The 27062-nt window shown below is 36.1% G+C and overlaps 1 protein-coding gene across 1 annotated transcript in view; it reads left to right on the top strand.

Moving 5' to 3' along the window:
* The window catches only part of xpr1a (xenotropic and polytropic retrovirus receptor 1a), a 67897-nt gene that overhangs the window by 5242 nt on the left and 35593 nt on the right, over positions 1 to 27062 (top strand). The window contains exon 2 of the mRNA XM_052563560.1: positions 2392 to 2443. Within this exon, the coding sequence (XP_052419520.1) occupies positions 2392 to 2443 (52 nt within the window). The remainder of the gene's footprint in view (positions 1 to 2391; positions 2444 to 27062) is intronic.

Here is a 27062-nt window from a genome sequence, read left to right as displayed (position 1 = left end):
AGGAATATTAGACTGCTGTCGCTTTAAGATCTGCCCAGATCCAATATACTGTTACATGTGTGTTTTCTTTCTCAGCTGTTTGCTCTCACTTAAAGGGATACTCCACCCCAAAATGAAAATGTTGTCATTAATCACATACCTCCATGTCGTTCCAAACCCGTAAAAGCTTTGTTTACTTTGGATAAAAAAACGGCCTTCTGCCAAGTAACTTACACTGTCAAGGTACAGAAAAGTATGAAAGACACCGTCATGATAGTGCATTTAACCATTTAAGGCCTATCAAAAATAAAATCTGTTCAATACTCCCACATCCTATGAGCACCATCTTCATGTGCGCATGACTCTCAGATGAAACCAAAATGAGTTATTTTTCGCTGCTGATTGCATTTCACTGGTTAAAATCACTTGTTTTTAAACCAAAATGCTTTAAAATGCATTCAAAACAATACGTTTTGTGCCCATGTAACACAGCAACATTGTGTCAGCTTGTAGCAGTGATAGAAAGAGCAGTCCAAAATCTCTACCAGTCAAAAGATTTCTACTGGTTAATTGTGTTTAGCAGTATATCATTCACCCCTACTTCCATTAATGTACATCTGTAAGATTAATTTCTCCTGATTTATTGTCCTCTGGTGGAAAATATTAGTCCAATTTGAGGTAAAATTCATGTGTGTAGCACAACAGTACAAGTCAGATTTTGGGAGGCAAATTTTTTCATTTAAAGGGTTTATAGGAATAAATCACTAAAACTAACAATGTTACCTGGAGTGATAGTTCTAGTGATACTTGCTTTACCAAATACATAGTATAGCTTGTTTTGAGCATGCATACTCTATATTTCTTCAGAGCAGCGTGTCTGCTTACTGGCTGGGATTTATGCTATGGATCTTGCTGGCTGACTTCACAGACCTGCTGTTCACACATGCACTGACACACACTTACACACACAAACACATATACACACAGGGACTTGGGCTCCCTCTCCCACTGGGATGACATCTGCTGTCAGGCTCGCTGGACGCAAAGATCTGCCCAAACCACACACAAATTCATGCACAAATATTTCTGGAGGATGGGCAGATGTATAGTGCAAATGTATCCTGGTTACAGTCTTTGGTTGTATAATTGAATACTCTATAGAGCACATCTAACCTTTGTGTCATCAGCACCATTGCCATGGCAATGTCGCCATCTTGACGATTCTCTTATCTCATTGGTTGACACACTGGCCAGGCTTTGGCCTTGAGTGTGAGATTTTTTATATTGAAAAGAAGTGTTCACAGCATCTGTACAGCCCTATGTTAATTGGCTTTGGTTGGCCATTAGCTTAAACGAAGGATGTCTGCTTAGCAAATAAATGTTCTTGATTGTGATTTGTCTTTTGTTGTGTCTAGATATGCATTTCAATCTATGCTATATATTGACTGAGCACATCCCTGCATGGACAGTAGATTGTGTAGTAAATTGCCAGATAAAGTTTCATCCCGTGTGCTAAATGTTTACGTTGACTAAATCCTGATAGATCTTATTTTATTATATAAAGAAGGGTTTTGTCAGGTAAATAAACATTTGCTTGATATTAACATTATGTATTTATGTAAAATATATTACATTTATTTAAACATATCAAATTATATTTTAACATGACTAAAACCAGTTAATTTAGTCCATCAAGCACATTTTAATTTACCTGACAAAATTAGTCTATATGTAAAAAAAAAAAATCTTTTTTTTTAATTTATAGTTTAATATTACTGTAATTTCAGGTAGAAACTGATTTACTTGTCCTTAATATTGCAATTGCACTTTTACAGCAAACATGCTGACATATTTTAAAGCATACTTTAAGATGCTTAAATAATTTGTTTAATTAAAAAAGAAACAGTTCTCGAATGAATAAAACTAAATCAATTACTGAGATCAAACCTTACTGTCATAAAATAAAATACATTCAAAATACTGAGACAGCCCTATAGAAGAATCTGAGACAGCCCTATAGAAAAATCTATCAGAGACCGTAGGGAATAAAGTTATATGTTTTCACAGCCAGAAGATTCTGGAATTAGACTATGCATAATTGTCCAATGTTTTTCATTATCTGCAAGGTTAATGACATGCTAAGAGAAGTAGGTAACCATATTCCCAAAGAACTGAAAGTCATCATTTCAATATTTTAATATTCATGTTTAAAGAAACAACAATGCCCTTATTACATGCTAGAACAATGTTTGAAATAACCTCAATTAGCCTACATATCCACCCAAGTCAACTCTCTTTGTCAAGACAAGTTGCCTTAATAGGCTATGTAAGACTTCTGTACAACATTGCCCTATTGACCTGTACCATTAGACTTGTGATCTCATCATTACCGTGTCTATTTTTTTGACACAGGCTTTCAAGGAGATGCTCTATGCCGCCCAGGACCAGGCCCCATCCATAGAAGGTAAGGAAACTCCCTTCTGAACATGTAACCGACCAAACCTTTTTTCCATTCTGTACTCGTTTCCACCACCCTAGAATGAACTCCTACTATAAATAGAAGAAATTTCAGCACTGCCACATCTCTCGCAAGACAGTGGGGCAGCTCGGTATAGCTATAATTAATACAGGACGTCTGATGTCCGCCGAGGCGTGAGGGTGACGGGGTGTGACGGGGAAATAGTTGATCTGAGGCACTGTCGCAAAGAAGTAAACGGAGTTCTAGGGTTTCAAGTCACTGAGTTTCAAAGTGATGCAGCGTTTATGTTGTTCAAGTACTTTTAAATGAGTCAATTACCTCTGTTTTCCTATATGGTGGATGTTTCAAGGTGAACATTTGGTTGGAGACGTCAGTGAAAAAGTTTTATGTCTTGGTTTCATGTGACTTTAAAGGGGTGGTTGGCTGGTTTTTTTTCTAGGCTTGGTTGTGTTTATGTGGGGCAGTCTAACATGTTAATGTTTCATTTTTAAAAAACGCATGATTTTTCACATAATTTACCTTTATTCTACACCTCCCTGTCCCTATAAATGGGCTGCCTTAGAACATTGATTTGAGTAACTAGAAGACAGAATCACAATATATAAATGAACAGATTTTTACATGCACCCATAGTTTTCTCTTCCTCTTCTATATAGCAGATAGCCTTGCCCCCTTTGTTACATGTTCCCGGGGGGTGTTTTTTGTTAGGCTTTGTGGTGTCACAAACCCGGGAAGTTGCTCGTGGTAGTCCGTATTAGCTGTTTTTATGGGAATTTAACTTCCATAATTTTAAAAGACGATATCTCTCCATTTGCATTGAAAATTTAGCTTCGTAAAAACAGCAACATAACACACTAACTAACACTCAAAAAGCGAAACAGACCACCCCTTTAAATTGAAAATGACACAACATGCTTTGCCGTAACATGAAATTATATGATGCAAGAATTAATTCTAGTTTAAAGTGTCCTATGAGAGAGTCAGTAGGAATCAGGAGCGATTCAACGTATTTTTTGCCAGAAACAAGACTGAGCAAGCCATTCATAACAGTGCCAGGCACCTGCAGAAGGTCCACACAGTTTGGCATCCATCAAACAGCCCTCTGGAGATTGTGTGTGTGTGTTTGTAAGATCCTGTCAAACTAAAGAAGAGATGTTCTTTCCAGTCAGTGCTTCTGTATGTCTCTGACAGACTTTGTGTGTGCATCTGGCAGGCCATTTGACCTTGTTTTTGGAATTCAGGGTTTCATTGAGGTGGGAAATGAAAGTAAAGCTGGCGTGTCTGTTGGTCAGGATAAAAGATTTATTGTGTTAAAACGTTATTGGTGGAAAAGAGGAAAGTGGCTGAGCTGCATTTTAACTGGGCTTTGCTTACTGGCATACAAATACTTTTTCCTGTATATAGTTACCCTGTTTTAACATTACTTTAATCCATGGGTTGCTTGTAACTGTGATTTACTCAGTACCAACACAGAAATTGTTATTAGTGGTCATTTCTGTGGCATGAACCTTTATAATTTGGGTTAGACATTTGAACATGAACTTAGTTATACAATTCATCCCACATATTTGCTCATGGAGCTTATTGCAGAAAGAGTGTTATTACTTTTGTAAGCAATCAGACTTGCATTTTTGTTAGCCTGGAGGAGGATGATAAAATGAGTGAATAATTAGGCATGCAATATATCTCTACACTGTTAAAAATATTCCGTAAAATATACGGTAAAAAACCGGCAGCTGTGGTTGCCAGAATTATACCGTAAAAAATACGGTAAAACCGTTTTTGGTTTAACGGTTTTATACCGTAAAAAATACAGTTACACTGTTGTAGGTTTAACGGTTTTACTTTATATTTACAGTTTAATACCATAATTTAACTGATATATTATTAATATAGGAACTTATTAAAGCACTGAAATCTGTTTTGTACCTTTGTATTACACTGGTAACCACCAAAAGCAGGTGGTGATGAGAGAGTCACGTGGTGAAACAAAGCCCATCACAAGCAGCTTTTAAATAATAAGATACATAGAAGGTGCACGGTGCCATTCACACAAGCACTAAACACCATCATGGTGAGACTCATTAAACTGAAATATGCAATAAACATTAATTTAACAACATTTTATGTAACATACAAACCTAATAAACATAACAGATGAGAAAAAATTAAGAAGAAACATAGTTATTTCAAAGAAAAAACATCAAATTCAAAAATGCAACGCAGAGAATTCTGGGAACGTAAGTTTACGGTTTTTCCCTATAAAGTTTACAGGAAATTACCGTTAACCAGTAAACGGGTTTGTACTGTAGCATTTTCACCATTTTTTACTGTTAAAATCACAGTCATTTTTTACAGTGTACCATATCGTTTATAGGACAGTATGATATATTTTATTTAGCTTTCATTTTATCAATATTGTATGTTTTGGTCAATATTGGTTATTGAAATGTTGGTAGCACTTTATTTTACAGTCCTGTTCCCCATGTACATACTATGTACTTATTATAGTAATTACAATAACTATGTAATAACTAGGTACTAACCGTGAACCTACCGGCTTGTCAAATAAACCAGAATTTTTATATCGGTTCACCTCTAGACAAAAATACCATAGACTTACACTTAAGGTGAGGTACACGTAAAATTACTCAAGTTATAGTTTTTTTATATTTAAATACAAGCAGTGATCTACTGAGGAACAGTTGTGATATCATGTAACTACTGGATTAAGCTGGTTTAAGTCTTAATGATAATGTGGCCAGTAAATTATTGTAATCAATGCCAATGTCTAAATCCAGCAGAATTAATCCATACGGATCAATGGCTTTCTCGCTTTCCCAGCATTTAGTCGAAGCCCCACACAGTTTCCAGTATCAGTTCAGCTGTGGTGCTGTGTTCTCTTCTTTCTTTCAAAAGCGCTTTGATGTCCCTCTACAGTGAAAGTGAATTGATGGAAAATGAAAGGGAGGAAAATAGAGTAAAGGAATAGGCAAACTTATTGAAGCACCTGTCATGTGGCTTTTATATTAAGTTGCTGTGTCTATCAAAACTCTTAACATGATTTGTGAGGCTTAACGCAGTTGTTTTTCACATATACTGTAGGTTTGCATTGTCAGATTCTGTTGAGATCAAGAGATGATTTTATTAAATAAACCTCCCATGAAACTCTTATTACCACAGCTAGACTTATGAGGCAGCTTTTTTCATCACCGCCTGCGGAGTATAAGAAAGTTTTGATATTCTGTGAACACACTGGTGCCCAAGGGATGCAATTTATTGGGTTATTACGGCCCTCTTTCTCTCTGGCCTGATCTGATATAGTCATATTGAAAGCTCAATATTGAGAGAGGGGCAGTTCAAAGTGTCAGCTTTCCCCTTAGACTGTCAGGAACACGAATCGAAACCGAATGCTAATGTGTTCGGCTACGGAAATAAGCAATTGAGGTCCCTAATTGGCCTGAGGTACGTGAGAGTTTTTATAAATTCTTTGAAAGACAGAGGAAGAAAGATCAATGTAAACTTGCTGTAGACCCTTATGCAAGACCCCTATTTTGTGACAAACATAGTATACCGACACTTACCTAATGGTATGTCAATGTTCTTAAATGTGCACTTTTTTGCCAAGCGATTTTTGACAAATGATGTTGATATTTGAAAGCACCAAAACAAACACGGCCATACCCCAACAACAGTACGTACCTCACCCCTTTTTTGACATCTCTGCCCCACATGTACCTACACAACCATGGCAACGATGATCACGGAAACAAGTGAAGATGACACACAAGCATATTCAAATAAAAGACAACACGGATAAGTTGTGCGAAACCAAGCAAAATCAGCATTACTCACCTATCATGAAGAAACAATGCAAACTTGGTGTGCGATTTGACCCCTTCCCGCTCCTTGAGTTCTCTCCACAGCTGGAAAGCTGCTCTGATATTAACGCGGGTGTAGGACCTGACCTGATTGTAAACTATCTTTTTAACGTTTTTTTTTCTCTGATATTTTCCTCTTTTTTTTCTGCCCTCTCCCTCTATCTATAGTCAATCTGCTAAGATCTGTCTTTGTGCACTCACATTGACATACCCCCTTACTTCTGATTGGCTACAAGTGTTTTGGGACTTGGTTTGATGCTGTGGACAAAAGTGTTTTTCAGAAATCGCTTACTGTAGTGCACCTTTAAAAGGGAACAATGAAAGAAGTAATCTCAGAATTTAAAGCATGTTCAGTGATATACAAAAACAATACAAAAAGCATTGAAAAAATGATTTGGTCTAATATAAAATATTGAACACTGTTGTTTATTTTCAATTTTTGGTTATTTAAGAAATGGTTCATTAGCTTAGCAGCAGCATGCTAACATGATCAACTGTGAGCAGATTTGTTTCAAACAAAGCTCATTAGCATGTGTAAATATGAACTTGAGCCAGAAGGGTTTGCCAGGACACTATTTTTTTTGAAAGGGACAGAAATTGTTTGCCCATGGTTACCTAAAGGTCATCTGACTCCCACCACAACGTGATTCATAACATTGTGGTCCTGCCTTTCAGCTTAGCTTGCCAGTTTAACTCGCTTCAGTTTAGCTGTAATTGAGGTGAGTGCATTCATATTGCCTTCGTCTGCGCTTTCCAAGACTTTTATGGATTTGGAGTCTCATGTGGTATTTAGCCTGCACTGCGGACCTTTTGTCTGAGCCCAGAGGTTTTAATTAAAGACAAGACAGCAGTGAATGAAATATGAGCGCTAGCCTTCTATTTTTGCTTGCTTAATTTCTTACTTGCTTGTATCTGGTTTGGCCTATTGATATGTGGATGTACATGCATCTTTATCAATCTTCATAGGAGGAATTGAATAGGACACAGCAACAACAGCAATAGACAAAAAATAATAGAAAATAAAATAATAAAAATACCAACAAATATTAATAGAAAATATAAGATAAAGGCACTCATTTGAAAGCTGGAAAATGCTTCATCAACAGGCAGCATACAAAGGAAGGCAACTAGGGCTGGGCGATATATCTAATATGGTCATGCACATTTAGCCAGTAAATAGATATTGCGTAGCTTGTCAGTGATCTACGTCTCTGTCTATTAAGTGCCGCTCCATTTGAAAGCAGGTAATGGTGATTTAGCACTAATCACGGAACCAGATTTACTGATTAGATGGGCATGATCACACACACACACACACACAATGAAAAGAAAATAGAATACAAAAAGATTAGAAAGGTAGTAAGATTTTTTTTAAGAATAGAATTAGAATAGTGAGCGTTAAAGTTAGAGGGTCAAATAAAGATGGAAGAGATGGGTTTTAAGTCGATTCTTGAAGAAATTAGTAACCAAATCAACGAAGCTCCCTCTGTTATCTTGTAAATCATTAAACCTCTATGTTGCCTTGGGGCTAGTTCACACAGAACACGTTTTTCCATTCTACTGTGCTACTTTTCCATTGTTTTTCTATGTAAACAAGGCAGATGGATGTGTTTGACTGTGTCATGCCAATCTAAAAGAGCAGCACTCAAGTTAAAATCTGTTCAATTTATTTTGTATGCAGACAATGTATATTGAGTAAAGATATGAGATCAAGTGACTGTAAATTAATCTGATCATTACTTCAGATTTACAAACAGTAACTACAGTAACAGGCAAAATAAGTGCAATTTGTGCTTGTGAAAGTCAGGGGCATAGCAAGTCAACAGTGTAGAAATTTCTACATTTAATGATACCTATTTTATTAGAATGGGGTGTTAATTGTGTATGACCACATTGAAAATTGTGGAAAAATGTGGCAGTCTGGTTCAGCGACTTATTTTGGTTAGGAACTGTGTATGACTGACATAACAACATAGTCTTTTTTTTTTTTTCTTTTTTAAACTGGCATAATTTCTGCTTGTCATATAGAAATCACTTTTTTTACAGACCAGTCAGTTCCAAAATCAAATAATTAAAATGTATTTTCTATTGTATAATTCTCCTGAGTGAGTATCCTTAAAATATCCATCCGTTTGGCATGTCTTCATGCACAAGTGCCTGAAATCTCCCTTTTTTTGTTGTTTCTGTCTTTGTATGGACAGATTCATGACCCATTTCCATTGAATCCTCAAGCCTTTCAAGGTTTAATGATGCTGAATCAATACCGGCAGAAAAGCAATTGTGTGCATCTTCTTCTCTACAGGTTAAGCTCCTGGTTGGTTGGCTGGCTGTTTGAGCACACCTCCAGTCATCCAATAAAGCAAGAGAGATGAGGTGAAATGATCTTCCTGGTTGAATGAACACAGGGAAATAAGAAAGTATCTAGTATACAGTAGGGCCCTGATCTCTATAGAACACAAAACAAAGGAACTGGATGACCTCGAATCTTGTATCTGTAGGTCACATACGCTTTGGAACTGCATTTAAATTATTTTTCTACTCTGTATTTTTCTAAATGGTAGTAATTTTGACAAAACAAAAACTTAAAATGCTACTGTAAAACATCTTATTGGTAAACTACCTAAACTACTGACCTCCAGTTATTTTACCTGTACAAAAACAGACTGTTATGCTGCTTGATATTTCTTATTATTTTATTTTATTGTTTATTTTCTTAATTATAAACACACAACTTCATAGCACAAATAGTTGTAATGTTTACTGCACTCTATTCTTCTAGTTATATGCCTATAGTGGCTAATGAATAGGAAATCACACACATAATTCTGTATTGCAAAATAAGGTAAATATTGTGAAAAATAAAAAAATTAAATGGTCGAACAATGTATTATATTTTTTACTGATTAAAAAAGGATGTATTTGACAGTGGCTACATTTACATGCAACCAAATAATCAGTTTGTAATCTGTTTGACAGCTCAGTTGGACTGAAAAGCATTCATGTAAACACCTTAATCTGATTGATCTTGATCAGAATGAAATTTCTGTTGGATTGAAGGGGGTGGTTTATTCCTCCTCTAATACGATTGAGAGTGCATGTAAACACTCGATCGGATTGAACCAGGAAACTGAAATGACTGCGCATTTGCAATGATGAAAATAGCGTAATGACATATGACGTGTGAAATATACTTTTGAATAAAGTGTTGTATAAATGCGTGTCCTGTCATTATAAAACTCTCCTTTTACTCGGGAACTGTGAAGTGGAGAAGGACAACCTTGTTTTGGATACTCATCCACAGGCAACCCGTTTTGGGTGCGGGGAGGGTTTTTTTTTGTGTTTAATATGAGCAGCACGACACAGCAGTTTATACAAACCCGATTCTTAAAAAAGTTGGGACACTGTACAAATTGTGAATAAAAACAATGCAATGATGTGGAAGATTCACATTTTAATATTTTATTCAAATACAACATAGATGATCCATAAATGGATAAATATTAATTCTGCTGTTGAAAGCAAATAAGATTTAACAAAAAAAAAAAATTGTGCAGTGAGCGCATGTAAAAAAAAAAAACTATTCCCATTTGAGGCTTGTGACATATAAATGTGCGCATCAACCCAATCACTTTGTTTAGCGTTCATGTAAACACTAAAATCAGATTCATCAATCGGATAAAAATTTTGTCCAAATGAACCAAAAATTGTGCATGTAAACGTAGCCAGTGTTTTGTATGTGTGTGTATGTTGTCTAACTGACACTCCCACAGCTCATTTAAAGCTGAGTAGGGCTCTTGTCATGGGGAGCTGTGAACAGCTTGTTGCCTGCTGAGAGAGCAGCCAGCGTAATTAGTGTTTGGGGCTCGTTCTGATCAAAGAGCAGCAAACAGCATCATTCTCTTACTTCAACTTTGAGCCTGGATACAGTTCACACATGCACACACACACAAGTTCTGATAAACCTTGGTTGTCTGGTTCATAGTGTTTTTATTATCCATTTATATTATTCCGGCACACTTTATTCACACCCATCTCTGTGCACATGTATTCAAAAAGATCCGATCACATTTGCCTTTCATTCGGCTTTTTGTTTGCTAATTTATCAGGGATGAATAAGCCATTTTACAGACCATCTGGACTACCTAAAATTCCTAAAAGAACATTTGAATACAAGATTCATGTAACCCAATTAATTAAAGCCATTGCATAAATAACAATGGCATTTTTCGTTCTCTCAGCTCTTGTGCCATGGAGGTGTATTTTCAGATTAGTACCCCTCCTCCTGTTTTGACAGACATGTGGTGTCTTATTTTAAGTGGAGGAGATCTTGTTGTTGTTATTCGGCACACGAGTGGAGGTTCCGTGTCTCTCATTAGCACAGATTCCGATCAGGGAGCTTTGGGAGTGCGCTGTTCCCCAGTTGTGCTGGCCCAAGGACACGAGGCCAGGCAGGGGCCACATTCAAGGGGGCCACTAGCTTGGCAGAAACAACACGGCGCCCAGTACTCTGCATTATTGATGGACTTCTTCACAAGCTGTCACTCAGATGTGCAGCTCGATGCTAATTGTGCACTAGCGGGGTTGTTTTTACTTCCTTCTTGGTGGAGAAACAAACATGCAAAAAACACTGTGATGAATAAATAAACATTTATACATTTGTTATAAATGGAGTGAATTTGTTCTGTTGAATATAGAGCAGTACATGATTTTATTTATCTGAATTTGATTTGGTAAATCAAATTCATTATTCAGGGGATAAAGGTAAATTTTTCAGAGAAATTATTGTTTTTTTGTCTTGTTTATATTATCTTTATTAAATTGTATTTATTTATTTTTGCTAATTTTATTTTATATTTTTAAAAAAACTTGTTCAAGAGGTGAAAAAGTAATTTAATTAACATTTATTTATGCATTTATTTATTTATTTCAGAGTAATGTGCACTGCAAATATTTGTGCAATAAAACCATGGACACTTCAGGAAATGTAGGCATGTAGGAAAGTGAAATAGTCATTTTTGATTTCATTTTGCCTTGATTAATGCCATGAGCTTTTATACTAAAAGCATTCAAGACGAGCAACAAATGGAAATGAAGTGAATTGAAAGCTTGCAAAAATGGTTGCTGAGGGACAGTCATTTTAAGAAGAAAAAAACGTAGTGAGCAAAAAGAGTATGTATAGTAAGATTTGACAAATCTCTTCCTCCTGTACTGGAGTGAAACATTTCAGAACAGGACAGGATGGTTTGAAATCTGCTATTGACAGCCTAAACTAGCGCACGGACTGACAGCTAACAGAGATAGTCAGGCGGACTGTAGGAGAATCCCACATCTCATGTTAAATGCAGTTGCCTCTGCTACAGTATCTTAGAGCAGTGAACCTCAAATCCAGGAGAGATGAAAGTCCATCCATAATTCATCTGTGAATTACATCTAGGCCGAACAGTGTGGGGGATTGTCAGGAGCAGAGGAAGGACAGGGGGAGGGGAGGACAGGAGGTTATGGGAGACAGGAGGAGTCAAGGTCTTATTTGACAATGTGCACTTAAGCTTTTAAACATCTAAGACAGCACATGATGGATGCACGTATGACTCCCTGTTTCAATATCCAGAAGCCGCAGCATAAAGATGAATAGAAATGCAGTGTAGACCGTAAAAGATTTTACACTTTACTTGATGTGTAGCATAAAAACTATTGACGGCAGTATCTTGAAAAGTGAAGAACTTGTATTATCAAACATTTTCATTTTGGCCACTATGACACATTGACATTTAGCAGGTTATATTTCCCTTTGTAAATGAACCATAGAATACACACTTTAGTTCTTGTTTTAAAACAGATTGTTGAGCTTATTAATTTTCTGTAGATGTCATATGCGACTAGAGGAGTAAGCTGCTCTGTTTGTTCTTTCAAATGCATTGCCTTTCATTTATATGCACCCACAATATTCGGGTACAGTGTCTAAAGGGAGGAGGTCGAAAGGAAACTATAGGAGGCGGCTGTGATACCATATGCTCAGGTATTTCAAATTTCTGCCACGCATTCAAAAGCACATTTTCTCTTGTTTTGGCGTCTTAGTCCTGTGATTTCTTGTTTTATACACTACTGTTCAAATGTTTGGGTTCAGTAAGATTTTTCTTGGAAGAAGTCTCATCCAAAGCAAGGCTGCATTTTGTTAAAAAATACCGTAAGTACGTAGTAAACTTGTGAAATATTATTACAATTTAAAATAAGTCTTAATTTATTTTAAAATGTAATTTATTTTGTGATTAAATTAAATGGAATTTATAAACTGAATTTTCAGCAGCATTTTCTCAATTTTTTAGTGTCACCTGTTTCTTCAAAAATCATTCAAATATGCTAATTTACTGCTCAAGAAATAATTCTTATTAATATTGAGAACGTTTGTGCTGCCTATGTTTTTGTGGATTTTTTAATTTTATTTTGATAAAAAGAAGAATTCTTGATGAATAGGAAGTTCAAAACAATAGCTTTATTTAAAATGGAAATCTTTCATAACATTTTAGATGAATTTACTGTAATATTTGATCAATATAATGCATCCTTGTGGAATAAAAGCTTTTTTTCCCTTTTAAATGGTAATGTCGAAAATAGTTTTAACATTTACCTTGGAGCTGTTCACACAATTTAGTTGGTGAAGTTACACAAAAGAAATATATACATATGACCTTGCTCAGGAACTTTCCATTTGATAGGAATAAATATAGTTTCTTCAGCTACATTTCAGCAAGTAAACTTGATATATAGACTGTTTCCATTCCTATAAGGTCATCCTGGGACATTCCTACCCCTTTATGCATAAAAAAAAAAAAAAATCCATCCATCATCAGAATCTCCACTTGCACTTTGATTGCTGCACTCTGATTGGTTGATCTGTCTCTAGTGTGTCTCTACAGAACAGATTGTGTTGCTGAGAGGTCTGCTGTCTTCCACACATTCATCTTTCATCTATATTCTAATGGGCTTTCTCTCCAGGGAGTTTACAGGTGCCAACACCCCCATAGCAATGTGAGAAAATTGAGCAGATCTATACAGGATGTCCTGCAAGTGCTGAAATACGAGGGTAGTTTTAGATTTTGATGGGATTTTGTGGCTAACAGTAAATAAAAAAATATCTTTTGTAGTCTAATTGTGTTTCTCAGAGGATTACTGGTTTCCTGTTAGTCATCGTGTTCATGCAGTTTTGTCACCTTGGCCTATTTGCTTTTTTATTTATTTATTTATTTATTTTTTATCAAGAACCCATTTAGTGGTTGTGTTGGAAAAATTTTACTTTTATATAGGGGCTAAATTTATCCTAGTGCCTTTGTGAGCCAAAGCAGGTGGGTTTAATTTGAGTGTGGCCCCTGTGGGTCAGTGTGTGTGTGTGTATTCCCATGTTGACTTGGATCCTTTTAAGCCGTACTGCAGCCCAGAGCAAAGTACAGACTGGAGAAACTCTGTTGACATTGACAGGCATTGGTTGGCATTAGAGGAAGAAGGAAGAGTCCTGGAGCTCATTTCTTTACGCTTGAACAACCACAATACACTTCTCGTTAGCCATGTCTAAGCCCTCCCATTTAATTTACATAAAATGATCATCATTGTATTTAATCACTGAAATAAACAGGGTATTATCTTTAAAGAAATGTTTTTTTTTTCTCCAGGAGCCTTTAGATATTAATCATATAGGAGCTCTCTGAAAAGCCAGACACTCTGAGGGAAATGGTTATATGAATTATTGATGGTTATTGTTCCCGGTCAGCTTGATTTATATTAAATGATAAATTATTCACAGAGGAGAAGATGTCAGATGCAACGCCACCTCAGCATTTTAACCCTGATTTTATTGGATTGGAAATTAAATGAAGTCTGTCAGATTAAGTTAATTAGATGTGTTTTGAAGCTTTTTACTATTTTATTTTATTACAATTTATATTATGATTATGATTATGATGAATAGCTCTGGTTAATCAGTGTTGATCTGTAGTTGTTTTGCATGTATGTAAATCACCCACAGCTCAACAGACAAAGAATTTTAGTTTTTAGGGCATGAGATATATTGTTTATTATATGAAGTAAATATTCTCTGGTATCTTTAAGCCGGTCATATGCGCGTATTGATAGATCAGTTCAACATCTGCCGGTAAAGCTTTTAGAGAATGACTGTGTAATTCTTTGAGTGAGAATGCAGTGATTATCTGCAATTTACAATTAACATTCTCGCCTGAGGATACATGCATATTTCAGCACATCCACGGCTCGCGGGTAATATATTCGAGATGAGTATTAATAATCACCAATTACCACTGTAACCTAATTGTAATCCAACACCAGAGTCTCTCGCGCTTTATACAGATGGCCCACGTAAGCCCTGGGGAAGCAACGATGGAGACAGAGGGAGGAAGTAGACGCGAGTTGGAGAAGTAGATAAAAGGAGAGATTTGATTGTAAGACGAGTGGAGGCGGGGTCAGTGATATGAAGAGATTCATCTAATATACTTTCATTAGCAACATACGTTCAGCTCCATTGTGTTTATCACACTATGCTGCCTGTAGCTGGTTCCCAGTGTCTTTATTAGACAAGATTTCATAGATTTGTTTTTGTTTTTTTGGATTATATATCATTGCATGATCTGACCTTTCTGTGTCTGGTTTATATGACATGCATACTGTTTTTGAATATTAAGCTAATTATTTATTATTTAACTCATGAGTTAATCATTTTAATGACTTGGTTAATAATTAGAAATATAAAAGTTTGTATATGCATTCTGCATGCAAATGAAATGTTAATTTAGTCTGGGCAACTGACTATATATTTTGCAAAGATATTTATGAAGTGACCTTTTCAGTGTGGCTAATAATTATAGTAATCAAACTTACTTATTTCCATTAAATATGTGTATATTAATGCATTTTTTTTAAATAAAAATGGCTAAAAACATTACACGTAAAACATTCAGAAGAGCTTAGCAACAACATAACACCCTGGCAAATACTCAGTTGTGAAAATGTTTACTTTTCTTTGGCAAAGGTCTGGAAAATGGTTTGCTAAATATTTGAAATTCTAGATTATGCATTTGAATGATTTTACCATCCTATGTTTGTCATTGTGAAAAAATAAATGAAAGTGCCAAGGTCAATGTTGTATTATTCAATCAAGCATGGAAATTGCTTATAATCAAATCAAGCCGAGTGAAGCATTCCCGTATATAGGGCCCTGCGTCAGGATGATGGAAGAGGAACTCTTAAGGGCATTAGCAGTGGGATTCAAACCACCAGGCGGTCAGGATGTCTCTGTACTGTGTCAAAACAAGCACAGGAATGACACAGGACAAGAGCTTTCCATCTCTGCTCATGTGCTGTTTACAGCTCTCCTATAACATATTGTTAGGAAACGTGGGGAAGTTGTCCCATGAGTTGTTAAAGGATAAAAATGTTAGTTAGAAGTGTTTTTAGAGATGACTTCCTGGAATCATGGAACATGGTTAACAAGATACATATTAATTCCCAGAGAGAGACGAGCAAAACAGCCATGCTGATTAAGAAAGCTAAAATTAGCCACCTCCTCTAGCACAGCAATCCGCTTCACACCTAATAGGATTATTCTCCTCTGTACAATAACAGTAATCAGATGTTAACTTTATCATAAGGTATTGGATGCATTTCCTAAATCTATTATTATTTTATTACTATTATTATTTTAGTCTTCAAAATATTGCACTTGACTTTTAATGATGGCTTTTAAATTTAAACAATTTGTCTGCCATATTGTCTGCCCTGTCAAAGATTTTTTTACTAGCCCATTCTTCCCTTATCCCTAAGTCGTGTCTTGCGTTTTGGATAATGAGTGCTTTTTATTGGATGGTGCTTTTATTGGATGTCAAGACACAGTTGGATTTGTGCCAATGAGGATCTGTCATTTCTCACCCCCGTAAACTGCAGCTGGAGGTTCCACGTGTCTGTGAGATATGACATTATTATAATCACTGGGAAGCTCATTTTATTTATGGGGAGATTTATTCTTGGTTATTCTGTCAGGATGCATATAAACTCTCAAAATTTCAAAAATGTGTGCATTTCAACTTGAAGACAGTGCAATACAGTATATAGCAAATGTATATCAGTGCAGGTTTACAGGATATGTTTGTGCTTGATTCTTTGTGTATCATTAATGCCCACTTCTTCAAGAGGGTACTCTTCTTTTTAGGCATACAGCCACAAATGTCTTGTTTGAAAATGAACTAGTTTAAAATGCATCAAAAACACTGTAAAGACCTGTTCCACCTCTAATGTACTGAATGTGAATTTAAACTATCTTGAGACGTGTCCCAAATTCAATGGGGGGGGGGGGAATCAAACCTCATATAAAATAAAAGAGGTCATATAATATTTAGTTTGACCTGCTGAGGTTACCCATCAGCATTTTCTGAATGTTTCTACTAACCATTTGATGAAAAAGAAAATTACTTCTTATTTTTAATAGCATCAGGTTGTATTTTCACCCTATTTTTAAAAAAGTTCCCAATATTTCAGGTGAAATATTGCAAGAAAAAGCAAATAATTTTGTTTTTATAGTTGGAATTTCATGCTTGTTAATCCATTGTTGTGAGCAGCATTCTCTCCTATCTTTTTGTCACACAAAGAACTCAGACAGGCCTTCGTGAGCGTATCCGTGACTCACTTTATTACTGTCCTCAAAGAAAAGCCCTGGGTTTCACTCCTTATCAACAGCCTGCAGCTGGCAATAGGTGAGACACTAGCAATGCAGACATCTCCAAAGTCACAGGCTGTATCTGACAAGTCCAGAAACTTAAGGAAATTTAGATTTTTCTATATATTTTCCAAATTATCAAACTGGTCTATCAGAGAAAACTTTGTATGAATATGTCTGTTAGTTTGAAGGTTTTTACAGTGATCTCAGTTTCATAAGCACAATAAAGCCTGTAATTGCCAACTGTAATCTTATTGGCTGGCTCACATGTAATTTTCAGGAGTCAGGGTTCACAGGTGATTATTACTGCCCTGAGAAATGTTTTTCTAAATGCTTACAAGTAAGAACCTCTGGATTCTTAAGAAAGTTCATGGTTTATTCCAAAAAGCTTACTTTTTTCAAAACTATTAATACCTTTTTTTGGATGCATTAAATTAATTAAATTGAAAGGTTCCAGCAAAGACTATTACATTTTTACAAAACATTTCTATTTTTAAGTAAATGCTGTTCTTTTGAACTTACTGGTTATCAAAGAATCAAAGTTTCTACAAAAATATTAAGCAGCACAGATGTTTTCAACATTAACGATAATAAGAAATGTCTCTTCAGCAACAAAATCAGCATATTAGAATAAATTTAATTTAATAAGAAATCGAGAAATTTTCGAAATCAAGATTTATACATCATCTGAAAGCTGAACAAATAAGCTTTCCATTGATGTATGGTTTAGGATCGGACAATATTTAGTCGACATGCAACTATTTGAAAATATGGAATCAGAGGGTGTAAAAAAAAAAAATCTAAATACTGAGAAAATCGCCTTTAAAGTTGTCCAAATCAAGTTCTTAGAAATGCATTTTACTAATCAAAAATTCAGTTTTTATATACGGTAGGAAATTTACAAAATGTTCAAAATATCTACCTGGCTTTGCTTAACTGAGTGTACTGTCATTCTCTCCTATTGTTGGCTGTGGTTGTGTATTTTCCTTGGCTGAACTGTGGCCAAGACACTCTGGTTGAGATTAATGTCCTCTGGTCAGGCTATTGACACAACACTTATTGTAGCATTTATGACCCCTGAGCTGCATGGGGTAGTCATACCTCCTAATAAAACCCTAGCAGCAGGTGGCAGGACTCTATGTTTTACCTGCTATACTGGGCTGATGCGTTGCATTATTGATGCCTTTCTTAGTGTTAATGGCTGTCTGAAGTTTACACCAGCATCTCTGTTAATGTTCCGATCTCGTACGGCTTACTAATAGAATGAGATTTCCTCCGGAGCTGCGATTTCTGTTTTTACCCGCAGGATCAAACGCACACTGAAGCTCTCATCACAGAGGCTGTCACAGGCTGTTTAGAGAACCGTTTACTCTGCTAAAGTTGTGAAGCAGAGAGCTGTCAGCGTGAAAGTACAAAGATGAGCGGTGACAGGCCTGTTTCTGTTCTTTTGTCAGTGAGAGAGTATCTGAGAACTCTCCCTGTGTTTACTCATTGAAACAACACTCCTTGCAGCAAAATGAAGATCGGTTGAGTTGAAAAAATTAAATAATACGAAGCATTCAAAAGCTTCAAAGTATGATTGCACAGATTGCTTTTGAATCCTTCTTTGTGATTTTTCTTTTTCTTTTTTATAAACTGAATTGGATTTGTTTGAAATATGCAGATTAGTTTATAATTGCATTTTTATGAGGGTTTTATTTTTCATTCATTACCTTCATGTTTAAGATCGAGTTACATGATATATCTGTGATCATATCAGTCTTTGCTAATTTTTTGAAAATTGTTTTTGATTTTTGTTTTGGCATTAGTCTTTCTGTGCTTTTTTTCCAAACTTTCAACATTTCTCCAGCATATTATGATATTTTGCCTGCATTTTATAATTTATACAGTGTGAATGCTGATAATAAAATAAAATAATAATAATTGGCAGTGCAATTTGAAGACTACTAGATTGAAATATATTAATAATTTTTTATTGTGCAGAGAAGTATTATAATACTAAAGGCACCCATGTAGAGCGGCACAGAGCGCTTGTGCACATTCTGTGCGCAGAATGATGAGCTTGAAACCGGTTCAAATGATTCAGTCCGATTTGGTGAACTGGTTCAACCGGTTCACTAAGAAGAACCGGTTAAATCGAACGATTCGTTCGCAATCCGGACATCACTAGTACAAAGGGAAGATACTTAGTATATTAAATCAGTGCATTAGTTTGAGTTTTTTTCTTTGAACAGTTTTACACTTCAGTGTAAAGCCACAGCCACAGCGGAAAGAAGAGTTTAGGTGAACTTTAATTTAATGACTTCAATATTAATCTGTACCTCACATTGAACTGTATGGAACAGCTTCAGAACACTTGAAATATGTCCACGAAAACGGTTTGGTGCTTTATAATGTTTTTGTGCCTTTCGTGGTGCTTGACAATAACGCAGAATAGTATACGCACAATGTTGGATTTGGATTGGTCTCGTCTGATCGATACCTGATCTGTAGAAAATACCAGGATCGGAGCCGATACCGATTCTGAGTATCGGATCGATGCATCCCTAGTCTGAATATATAAACTACCATTCAAAAGTTTGGGGTTAGCACACTTTAAAGTAATTACACTTTTATTCAACGACTATGCATTAAATTGGTCAAGAAATTACTTTTACATTCTTAAAAATAATTTACATTTCATTAAAATGCTAAAATACTTTATAACATTAAAAGAATCCTTAAAAATGTATGTTGGTTTTTACAAACATAATATAAAATATTAAGCAAAATAAATGTTCACAAAGTTGTAATTCGCATCTCATGCAAACCTGTCGATTTGTTTTAATCTGTCGAGATGCTCTTGTGTTTTGGTGGATGGATGGATGGTTGCTAGTTAAACATTCTGCACAAGTACGGGCTGTTGTATGTGGATGTATAGGTAGCAGTGCAGCAGAGACGCTCTGAAAGGTCAGTGGGTCCACTAGGACTGCGGATGTCGGCATTGATTGCTGATTGGCTGATGGATGCGAGCTACTGTAAGTATTCAGGCACTCAGGAGCGTTGCTTGGTAACAGCAGATTCACATATTGTGAGAGTGGCCTTGAAAGTGATTGACATCGTAAGTGCTCTAAAAAAATAAGCAACCCACCTCCTCCTGTCTTCACCTGACTCTGTCTTTATTTTCTTCTCTTTTTCTCTCTAGCACTTTTTATTTACATTCGACTACTAAGCCTTTTGATGTAATCTTGATTCCATGACTTTTATACTCTAATAGCAAAGCACGAAGGACTTTTAGCAAAGGAACGATATATTTTTAAGTTCAGATAGAATTGTTAAGTTTCAAGTTACTCACCATATTGTCATTAAAGCTCTTTCCTATTTTTTGCACTGTGATTTAGTATAATAAAATACTACTTTATTAAAATTTTACACCAGCTTTTTCATGTTTTTTACACTAATTTATATTTTAAATTCTTTTTTTGCTATGGTTAGCCAATGGTAAACCTAGCAAACGTTTCATTGTGTTTTCTAACCTGTAGAGATATTCTTGTGTTAAGATTTATATCTAAATAATTTGACGGGGGGGATGTACAGATTAATCGATGAACAAGAAGGATGTCAGACTTTCTGCTGAATTTAAGTCCAAGTGTATCAATGTTATAATGTATCAATGTATAAAATATTTTCTCTCATCCCAGTTGAATATAGAGAGACAGCTATACGCTATACATAGATTGATTGAAATGTTAAATAGCATTATAGTAGTATTTTTTTTGTTGTTGTTGCTTTTCTATCACTCAGAACATTTTGTCTATAGGCTTTGAAATTTGAGGAACGGGGAGCACACATCTCGAAGCAGCCTGTAATTATATATTTTGAGTAGCATTGTTCTGTTTGTCAGTGTAAACTATGGCTTGTGCTCTGTGTGTGTGTTTATATGCTTTATGGTCTGTTTTTAAGGGGTGTTTTGGTATTGGTTATGTATTCAGTGTGTGCTGATACAGAGGCCCAGAGTCTGCTCTCTGATTCACGGTCTGGATGGATGACTCACCTCCCTGCAGTCTTTAGACAGTAAATTGAGCTTTAGGGGTTCGCTATAAACTATGTTTATACTTTCTCAGAAAGAACTATACTATAGGTCACAGACACTACCTAATCTTTTAACAGGAATAGATGTCTTGTTCTGTGATATTTTGGACTTGGAAGATATACTAGACTTATTATTATCTTTAAAGGAGTAGTTCAGCCCAAAATTAAAACAAATGTTCTTAATGAATGCACCCCTCGAGTCACTCTAAACCTGTATGAGTTTCTTTCTTCTGTTGAGCACAAAAGAGATTTTGAAGAATGAGGGTATCCAAACAGTTGGCGGTAGCAATTGACTTCCATATTATGGAAAATAATAGCAGTCAATGTCTACCGTCAACTGTTTGCTTACCAGCAATCTTCATAATATGCTGAAAAAAAGAACGAAGTGCATACCTTTTGGGAATAGTCCATCCAAAAATAAAAGTTCACTCACTTTCATGCAATGAAGATATTATTTTGAAGAATGTTTGGTGACAAACTATTTTGGTTACCATTAACTTCTATTGTATTTTTTGCCCATAGAGTGGAAGTCAGTGGAACCCAGTGGTTTTGTTACCAACATTCTTTATCTTCATCTTTAATGTTGTTGTTTAAGAACAAGGATACCTGGAAAGCGCTATCCAATAACATTCTCTTTAATTTAATTTGGCATTTTCTCGGCTGATGTAGGGAAAATTAAGGTATGAGATTTGAAATTGTTTGAAAAAGATTTGAAATCGTCATCAGCTGGTCAGTAGTCTTTCAATAGTCAGCCATTTTCCCAATGCAAATAAAAAGATTTGCGATCCCTAAAAAAAAAAAAAAACACTAAAAACTGCCTTTTCATTTGTTTTGGCAGTCTTTCCTTGCTCTAGAAATCACCGCTGATATCGTACAACCGCACCTCAGAGTTTTGAATTGCGCGTCCTTTAACAAGTAATCTGGTGATCTCCGCCCCTTTCTGCACCTCCCTCCTTCGCCAAGGAGTGATCACGTCCCTGCTGAACTCTTGCCTCTGTTGCCATGCCGACAGTCCTTTCTGGGCGAAACTGTTCACTCTCCGCATGATGGCATGATAAGTGCTGTAATTATGCAAATTCCAGCCAAAGCAAAGAGCTTTTGAAAAAAAAAAAAATTGCCATCACTGTCATTCCCCAGCTTTCAATTGCTAAACGTGAAAACTATCTGTTTTGTTGTTAGGCTGATTGGACTCAAAATCAGTCTGTTAAAATGTAACTAATATGAACAATTTTGACCAAACCCCAAATCATCAATATTAAACTTTGGTGAGCAACTCTTTTCACACTGTTTTTCTGCTTCAGACATGAATGACCTCAAATCAGCGTGACACCTGTAGCATTATTATGCATGTAAATTTATTCATTCTACACTCCCCTCTGGCCAATCATTTCTAGCATAATTAGTATCCCTACACGGTACTCTTGTAGAACTTAAAGTAAATCATGTGCATGCTGAAATGCAGTGCCATGAAATGCACTGCCAAGCAACCTTCACCTTGTTTGGGACGAGAACATAGAGTGCAGAGTTTGCTTTATTATTGGCTCATGTTTTGCAGGGGTTATGGCTGGGATTTGGTGTGTTAATTTAATGCAGAAGGCTGGGCTTGATGCCAGCTGAGGAGAGCACTGAGATGCCCAGCTGGAAAGAGCGGAGAGTGTTTTTTGCCGATAACTCTTGTGATCCATCCACAGTGCAGCGAATGGCAGCAAATCTGTGACCCAGAGGAGAGGAAACTACTCACCGATTCCGCTTGTGTGACATTAAGAATATTGTTTAGCAATAGGAAGTCTCGCTGCGGCTCTCAAAGCACCTGGAAGTTAGAATGTTTTTTTTTGTTTTTGTTATAATCCTTTTTCAAAGAAAAATCCATTGAGACTTGTTTAATGTTTCTATTTTGTTTTTGCTGGTTGTGGTTGTAATTTACTTTTTTCCCACATGGCCTAATATCATTAAAATTATTTCATTCTCTCATGCATCCGCTTTTATTATCATCATCCAAAATAGCTTTGTTAGCAAATATTTTAGTCCTTGGAGAGCTTAAGTTTGAGTTGGATACATAGCTGAATAGATGGATTGATAAATAAATAAATTATTTAATGTGATCATGTCAGTTGTCGTTCAAAAAGGTGATATTAATTCCTGCCCTAATTGAGTGCAAAGGAGGGTATGGAAAGGGCTGTTGAGCTCGAGAGACACTGATCTAGGCATTATGTTCAAGAACGGCTCTTAAAACAGACAAGGAGTCAAGGGTTTCACTATAAATAGTGAAGGAACACTTAAGAAGCACTCCACCAGTGTTTGTGAAAACCGATATGAGCGAGTCCACACTTCGCGCACACACACACTTGCAGTGAAAAGAAAGTCTGGCTATGATTGGAATGACATTTTGCTATACTACTAATAATATTTTCGTAGTGCAGTAATGGTCTGCTAACCAACTAGAACCTGATGGGACCCACAAAATGGGTTTGTGTCAGGTTTGGTTTTATTCTAAATAGTATGGTAATAGTAAGTTGTAATAGTTAGTAAGGTAATAGTTATGTTTAGGTATTGGGTAGGATTAGGGATGTAGAATATGATCATTTAGAATATGTGCTTTATAAGTACTATTAAACAGCCAATAGGTTAATAATAAGCAGGCTAATAAACTAGTTAATAGTTATAGTTTTTTTATATAGCATGTTTGTATATTTCTTAAATATTTTTGTATTCCTTAATGAATGTATTTTTGATTGCATTATACAGCAGAGCACACTGCATGAAATCCTGTCTTCCTCAATGCAATGCACTTGTCCTAACTTTTCATTTTTACTGTGATAAATCTGGAGCCATCTACTGTAGTCATTTTCTTGAACTGACAAGTGTTCTCTTACTGACAAGTGTTTTTTATTTTTATTTATTGTATTATTTTAAAGATCTAAACTCTGACTTTTCTATAAAACATGCAGCATATTGGGGTCATGTGACAACAATGTTGTATATAACTACTGCTTTTAAAACATTTATTCTTATCATGCTATTGCTACTTCATCATGCTGTGTAGAAAATAGAAATCAAATAGAAAATAGGAAGCATTATGCTAGTGTTTGAGGCTCTGATGTTACATGGGTTCTGTTCATAGAGAATGTTTGCAGTGTATTGCAGATGCATTGCAGATCTTGCAGGAAGAGCTTGAAGCTTGTAGGCCTGCAGTAAATTATTCTGTTTATTCAATGAACCAGCTTCTCAAATGTTTATACACAAACAGTGCCTGTATGTTTCATGTGTAAATATGTATGTGCATGCATTGTGTGTTTGAAAGAGAAGAGAGGGCATGAAAGTAAGAGAGAAACAGAGCAGAGGGTGATATATTGATAGACGTGTAGATGAAACGATAGTGTTTGAACTCAGTGGCTGGACTCCGACGCTCCCCCTCACAGTTTGCGACTTTTATCACGTGTGTATGTGCTTGTTTTATTGTCCAGTGTACCGAACGGTGACCCTCTCTCTCTCTCTCAGTTTTTCGCTTTATTTTTCTTTCTCTCAGGTCCTCTGGGTGTTCACAGTGATGTGTTTATTTCCTCTATTATTGCAAATTTTTCTCCTACAGCCATACGCATGCGCACACACGCACACACACAGATCTGACCTTCTGACCTTTCAACACAGGAGCAGTGCACATCATGATTGCATGTATCATATGTTGATGGCAAATGTGCCGCCCACATCAGGATGATTCACTGCTGACTGCTCTTATTAATGCAGGTGAACTGAGTGACCAGATATCATTTCCATTTCACACCTTATGTGCCACTGAAGACTGGAGTAATGGCTGCTGAAAATTACAAAAATAACATTTCAAAATATACAAAAATTAAAAACGAAAGGTTATTTTAAATCGTAATAACATTTCACAATATAACAGTTTTTACTGTATTTTGACCAACCTCAGACTTTTGAACAATAGTGTGTATGACCAGACTTTAGTATGAGAAGGAAGCTATTTTTATATATTCTTGATATAAAGAACAGAAGAATTTCTTTAGTTTCTCTCTCTTTTGTTTCTCTAACTTTCTCGTATTCTTTAGTTCTGCATTGATCTAATTAATGTCAGATGGGCTCAAGGACTTCCTGATTATGCTCAGTCCTGTGGGGACATAACAAAAATAATTGAATCGCTGTGATAGACAGCTCACCGTAAGCTAAAGCACACACACATCTAATCACAATGGTTTTACTGCCTCTTTACCCCCATTCTGAGCACGACCATACATACCCACTACACCCCAATCTACCAATTTATGAGCCAGATTTATCCCTGTCTGGACAGCGGGCAATCTCCATTTGGGCCTTGCCAATAAGTGGGCGGAGGAGGGGGGTTGTGGTCTCCGCTCATTTGAAATCACTCCAGAGAGTAAGGCCTTTAACAACTGTGTGTGTGCTAGCATTACAAGCAGAGCAATCAATACCTAAGGTCATGGCATTAGCATTATACCAGAGCTGTGGGGCAAGAGCCAATCAGTGCTATCATTCTCTAAGGCCACATCACACATTACTGAAATCACAAGAGTTTTTCATTGTTTCACATTTTTCATTGTTTCTTAGTCATTCATAGTCAAACAGAGTTGCTTGCCAGGTGCTTACTTAGGTGCTTCTGCTTTTCAGAGATTTTATATATGGAGAGTATATATCAGTAGCAGCTCCTGACAGTAAATTTAAGTGGGGTCAGATTCTGGGTAGTAGCACTATTATGAAAAACATTTTGTAAACTTTATATTCTAATCTCTAAACACATATGGACAAAATTTTGGCAGAGGTGTCCATGCATTATCCTATGGGTTGCACACTAATTTTGATGGACAGGCTTGGATAATATGCATTAAATGCTGTATTATATTTGCCTTAATATAGCATTTATCACCCACAAATGTTGATTTAGAATGTTAGAAGTTGTGGAGCAACTCTAAGAATAATAATAAAACAAACACAATATAATCATCAGTGTTGGGTATAGTTACTTTGGAAAGTAGTTAGTTAGGTTACAACGTTACCATCAATTAAAAGTAATCAGTTATGATACAGCGTTACCTATTCATAAAAGTAACGCGTTAGAGTACTCATGCGTTACCAAAAATTAAAAGCCGTTTGCAGCGGCTCACACACGACAGACACAGCCCCCGGCCCCTTTAAATGCACCTAGAAGTCGTGACTCCCGACAATGAATAACGTCAGTCATCTGACTAAATTAACACTGCAGGATAACAATAACAGGAAAGACAGTCAGCAATAGGCTATTACACATGGCGTTTTATTTATTTATTATCACAGAACATATTATTAATCAAAATTCGCACCTAACGTTACCCAGCCCGGGTAGCCTAGGCTACTGTATATTATGAGCACCACAAGATAACTCCTGATTTTTCTTTAACTTTAAATAATGCAGTTATCAAAGTACAAGTATGCTTACTTGTAAACACAACCTTAAACAGGCTTGCAGATTTAAATCCATTTAGAAATGATGAACAATCAGCCAGCCAACGATCTAACAGAAATTAACAGCTGCCTGTCAAACAAAAATGATAACAAACCGAATTAAATCCTTCACTGCCACACAGGCAAATGACAAATCGCTTAATAGCCGAACTAAATATTATTAAAGTGTCACTCACAGTCACAAGCCTAAATTCGCTTTAACACAGTCCTCTTACATTTACTCTTCAAAGTAGTGATTAAAACGTAGCGTTAAATTTGAGGTAGAATTTTTGGCGGTCGACAGAAGCTTTTCACCAAAGCAAAGTGTGCATTTTACCGTTATGTTCTTTTCTTTTTCGTTGACAAATTGAAAATAATGTGCGTACTTCCATAAACCAAACGCTGTCCTCTCTGCTATCTTGCCGGGAGTTCGAAAAAAAAAAAAAAGCCCCACACACACACAGGGTCAGGCGCAGGGCACAGA

This window comes from Carassius gibelio, chromosome B8 (genome assembly GCF_023724105.1).
Source record: "Carassius gibelio isolate Cgi1373 ecotype wild population from Czech Republic chromosome B8, carGib1.2-hapl.c, whole genome shotgun sequence".
NCBI classification, from domain to species: domain Eukaryota; kingdom Metazoa; phylum Chordata; class Actinopteri; order Cypriniformes; family Cyprinidae; genus Carassius; species Carassius gibelio.
Note: the sequence above shows the minus strand (reverse complement) of the source record. Positions and strands in the feature narration are given on the sequence as shown.